Source organism: Nicotiana attenuata, chromosome 4, assembly GCF_001879085.1.
Source record: "Nicotiana attenuata strain UT chromosome 4, NIATTr2, whole genome shotgun sequence".
In the NCBI taxonomy this organism is placed as follows: domain Eukaryota; kingdom Viridiplantae; phylum Streptophyta; class Magnoliopsida; order Solanales; family Solanaceae; genus Nicotiana; species Nicotiana attenuata.
In genome coordinates this window covers 1,574,657-1,579,901 of record NC_031992.1, presented here as the reverse complement: position 1 = coordinate 1,579,901, position 5,245 = coordinate 1,574,657, and the positions used below count along the sequence as shown (strand labels likewise).

The 5,245-nt window shown below is 36.6% G+C and overlaps 1 protein-coding gene across 1 annotated transcript; it reads left to right on the top strand.

Annotated features, from left to right (window-relative positions):
• LOC109224809 (U-box domain-containing protein 15) lies at positions 942 to 4,822 on the top strand. The gene is made up of 4 exons (XM_019389343.1): positions 942 to 1,482; positions 1,986 to 2,102; positions 2,717 to 3,142; positions 3,541 to 4,822. Exons 1-4 carry the CDS (start codon positions 1,135 to 1,137, stop codon positions 4,597 to 4,599), a joined length of 1,950 nt encoding a protein of 649 aa, XP_019244888.1. The 5' UTR covers positions 942 to 1,134; the 3' UTR covers positions 4,600 to 4,822.

Sequence of the window (5,245 nt, the reverse complement as noted above, 5' to 3'; positions counted from 1 at the left end):
AGCAGCAAGGGACAGAAGTAACGGTTAGTACAACTTTGGAACTTACAAATGGAATATTCTGTTGAATATTCCTTCTGTTGTACCTTTTAGGGTTTTTTCCGGAATATCCCATATAAATAGTATAAGAGATAAGGCAAAGGGCATGTAATATTCCATTTGATAAGAACACTTTTGAAAAGTAAGCTCTCTAGATAAATACAAAGAACAACTTTCCGAGAAAGATTCCATCCTTATATTCAATCCATTGCCATTTCCACCAGATCCGAGAAAATGTATAATATTCTCTCATATTCTTGTCATTCATCATTGTTAGAAGAAGGAATCATCCGCCTCTTTCATTATTGGGTGAATCTTCCTCCCTATTTTACATTTAGTGCCATTTATTGTTACTTTATTACTTGCTCTCATCACATTAATAACAGCAACATTTATTATGGGTAAAAACTTACCCGCACCGGGTGTTTACACCAAACCAATAGATATATGACATGTGTCTTGCATATGGACTTCAATCATTTAACCATAGTAAATTACATGCATGCTCATCCAATTAAATTAATTAACCATAGTGAGTTAATATAGTTTGGTGTAAACACCTGGTGTTGATAAGTATTTACCTTTATTATGTATTGCGTTAAATCTACTTCAACGTGGTCCCACATTATCCATATAAACTGATTTTAGATCTGTAATATTATCTTTGACTAGGATTAATCGCTTATCCTTTTACTTAATTAGTTTAACAAAGAGTTTCATACGTTTTGGTCAAACAAGTACAAAACAAAAATAATTAATATATTAATTGTACGTGGAATTAAAGCGCGATTATGGGTAACCGCTAAGATAACGGAATTTCAAAATCTTGGCATTTCTAAAACCGCAAAAAAGTATTTCCTATTTTCTTCTCCTCTAATCCATACCCGCATGTAACGTGGGTAAAATTTCCAGAGACAGAACATTGACTGAAAAAGAGAAAATCAAAGCCTGAAAATTCAACCGAAATTAATTAAGGGTTTTGTTTTTTCTCTCCCCAATTATATCCTCCAAAAAAACAACCTTTATTGAAGCCAAAATCATAGCTTTTTGATCTGGATTCTAGGGCTTGTTTATTTGGAGGTTTAATTTAATTTACAAATGGTAACTGCTGGGGAAAAGGACATTGAAAATCAAGGTTTTATAATGGAGGAAGAAAATGGATCAAGTTGTCAAACAAGTCCACAAGATAAAAGAGAATTGGTTTATGAATTAATGGGTATAATTCAAACTGTAAGTTCTTATGCTGAGTATAGGAGGACACAAAGAAAAGAAAGTCGTAATCTTGTTCGAAGGATGAAGCTTTTATTACCTCTTTTGGAAGAAATTAGAGATTTTGAAGATCAAATTCCTGAATCGGGTATTGAATGTTTGGTAAAGATGAAGAAGGCATTTCATTCTGCTAAGAAATTGTTAAAATCTTGTCATGGCGGTAGCAAACTTTACCTGGTTAGCCAAATTCTTTGTTTTATTAATTCTAAATAGCGTCATGCAGAAATGCAGGGTAAGACTGCGTACAATAGACCCTTGTGGTCTGGGCATTCCAGGATCTCGCGCATAACAGGAGCTTAGTACACCGGGCTGCCCTTTTTTCATGCGTATTATCATCATGTTTTACTTTTGGTAGGAGGTGATATATGTCAATTTGTGTAACCACCTCAGAAAGATTAAGCTGTTAGAGAGACTATGCTTTTAACTATTATTAAATAATTATATTATGTCTCAAGGCGTCCCTTCATGTGTGGGTCTGATTCATTTTCATGGACCAAACACGTGAAAATATTTTGGGTGGCGAGGACCCAAAGACCTCCAGCATGCTCTAGTACCATGCTAATTTGTGTGTCCACCTCATTTAAAAGCTTTATCTGTTAGAAAGACTACTCTTAATTATATTATGTGTCTCGAATATATGTTGCGGGGATTTATTTATCGTTTTGTACACTGTTATGCAGGCTTTGGAAAGCGAGGCTGTAATGCGGAGATTTCATTCTGTGTATGAAAAATTAAGTCATGCTTTGGATGGTATGCCTTATGAAGAACTTGGAATTTCAGATGAAGAGAAGGAACAGGTCGGATCCTTTAAAGATCAATTTTATGAATCACAATATTATCTTCTAAAGAATTAGATGAAAGGGGCCAAATAGAGTAGAGTGGTAATTGAGGATTACATAGCCGACTAGTTTGAGACTGAGGCATAATAGTTGATATAATGCTGTTAAACATTGTTTATTTATTCATAGATGAGCCGAGGGAAGCATAGCTGAATGGGCATATAGCTAGACCAAAGTCTATATCGTGAATTGTACGAGGTCACAAAGAATTGACCTATTTATGGAGTGATTTTATGATCGATACAGGATATAGACTACTCGTCCTTCATCTTATTCTATATCAAAAAGGGTAAGAAGGGTGCACTCTTGAGCTGGTTAATAAATTGAAGGTGCATTTTGTGTGGTGCGCTGTTAGATACACGATGGGATCTTATGATGGAGTCAATTGTTTAGGAACTCTTTTTTGAGATTGCTCCCTTCTGCTATCGTTTTGTTGAAAGTTACCTGCTCGTAATGTCCAAATGTTTAGTTTACTTAACATTCTTGAGTAGAACAGTCTGTACCTATTTTGCTGATATGATAGTACTGCAGCTTACAATGTGAATAATATATTCATGATGTGATACATTCAGGTGGAGTTGATGCTCGTTCAATTCAAACGAGCTAGGAAACGAATCGATACTCAAGATATGGAACTTGCAATGGATCTAATGGTATCATTATCCACAGAGAATGACAGAAATGCAGATAGTGCTAGCATAGAGAGGCTCGCGAACAAGCTGGAATTGCATACTGTTGAGGACCTAATGGCTGAAACAATATCAATAAGAAAAGTGATTAAAGAAAGACGAGCACAGAATGCTGAGAGCACCCAACAAATCATAGATCTTTTAAACAAATTGAAAAGGTTAGCAGGGATGGAAGAAACTGGTATTTTTGACGAACCTGTTATTCCCAAAGCTCTTGAGAAATCCACTTCTTTGGCGATCCCCAATGAATTCCTCTGTCCGATCACGTTACAGATTATGACAGACCCGGTTATTGTTTCAACTGGACAGGTAAGAACATTTCACTCTGCTATTCTTGAATTTTTCCCTTGCCTATAGGTTTGGAAAACCCATAGTTCTAATAAATTTGAGAAATGAAAACCTATTGTCTGCCGTAGGATTGGGAAAACCATTCTCTTATAGATTTAGGACTACTTGAGATGTATAGGGGTTGTAGTTGGAGATTCTTAGTAGTATACTGCCCTGAGGATTCGTGTATGATTGTGTGCTAGTTAACCCACAATCTTCCGCAACAATTGGTATCAGAGTCAGGTTAGGGTTTCTACACTCGTGTAAGAATGTTTAACTAGTGAACTGATCCATGAAAATTCTTCAAGTTATATATGTATAGTAGCTGAGTTAGTGAAGTGTTAATAACTTTTTTCTTTCCAACTTGTTATCTGTTGCAGACGTATGAAAGAGAGAGCATACAGCATTGGTTGGATACTAATCATCGTACATGTCCGAAAACGGGGGAAACTTTGACACACTTGTCATTGGCTCCAAACTTTGCTCTAAAGAATTTAATAGAGGAATGGTGTTTGAAGAACAACTTTCAACTTCCAACAAAGCAGGCTTCTACAAACCCCGAAAGTCCTTCTGCTGGAAGTGATGAAAAACTATTGTCGTTGATTGAAGACTTATCCTCGTGCCATTTAGAAGTGCAGCGAAAGGCTGTGACAAAGATTCGGATGCTTTCAAAAGAAAATCCGGAGAAAAGAACTTTCATTGCTAATAGCAGAGGAATTCCACCAATCGTGCATCTACTGTCCTATCCTGATTCCAAAATCCAGGAGCATGCTGTGACCGCTCTTTTAAACTTGTCAATCGACGAATCAAACAAGAAACTTATATCCAAAGAAGACGCCATTCCAGCAATAATTGAGGTGTTGCAAAATGGAAGCGTTGGTGCTAAAGAGAACTCTGCAGCAGCATTGTTTAGTTTATCAATGCTTGATGAAAATAAAGTAGCTATAGGTTCGTTAAATGGTATCCCGCCATTGATTGATCTATTGAAAAATGGGACAATTAGAGGGAAGAAGGATGCTATAACTGCACTCTTCAATCTATGTTTCAACCACACAAACAAAAGTATAGCGATCCAAGCCGGGATTGTAGCACCATTACTTCAACTACTAGAGGAAAAGCATTTAGACATGGTTGATGAGACTCTATCCATATTGTTAGTTCTCGCGACACATCCAGAAGGTAGACAGGAAATTGGAAAGCTTTCGTTCATCGAAACTCTTGTAAATTTGATTAGAGATGGTACTCCAAAGAACAAAGAATGTTCAGCAGCTGTGCTTCTTGAGTTAAGTACACACAATTCAAATCTTATGCTTGCTGCTCTACAATATGGAGTGTATGAGCATTTAGTAGAGATAGGGAAAGAGGGAACTGACCGTGGACAAAGGAAAGCAAAATCAATACTACAGCTTATGACTAAAACTGAGCAGATTCCATACTGACATTGCAAAGTCAAAAAATGTATATCCTTGTAAAATTTCAATCTTTTTGTTTTCCTCTTTTTTATTTCTTGTGAGTCAAACAGTCGAGATTGTGTATATAGTACAGTCGTGGAGCCAGGATTTTTGACAAGGGGATTCAAAAATATCCGAAAATGCCACACTTGGTTTTCAACCTGTATTCTCTTGTATATTTTGTTTATGTATAAAAATGTTTTTGCTTATGCGGTGTAATTTTCTGACGAAAGCGGGTCAATTCATTGCACGTGTCTCCGCATTGACTATTTGCTTCGCATTGCAGGAAAAATAAGCTGCTTTCTATTTTTCTTATGATTTCTGTGGTGATACTGATAATGTCTCCTTTTGTCTTTTTGTCCTCTTGAGCCGAGGGTTTTTCGGAAACAGCCTCTCTATCCCTTCGGGGTAGGGGTAAGGTCTGCGTACACACTACCCTGCACAGACCCTACTAGTGGGATTTCATTGGGTCGTTGTTGTTTTCCTGCTGAAAACTTGTGAACTATTAAGGCAAAATCAAGTCGATAAATCTGCTGGACCAACTCACTTTTGCAGCAAATATGAGAACATTTCATTTTTGTAATTGTGAAAAATCCGCTCTATCTTTTGTATTTTTTCATTTTCCTAGGACTGG

Bases quoted from the DNA above. Each gene is read 5' to 3' on its own strand.
- LOC109224809 (XM_019389343.1), top strand. From the start codon at position 1,135: ATGGTAACTGCTGGGGAAAAGGACATTGAAAATCAAGGTTTTATAATG. The intron at 2,103-2,716 runs GTCGGATCCTTT...TGATACATTCAG, and splicing joins CAGATGAAGAGAAGGAACAG to GTGGAGTTGATGCTCGTTCA. The intron at 3,143-3,540 runs GTAAGAACATTT...TATCTGTTGCAG, and splicing joins TTATTGTTTCAACTGGACAG to ACGTATGAAAGAGAGAGCAT.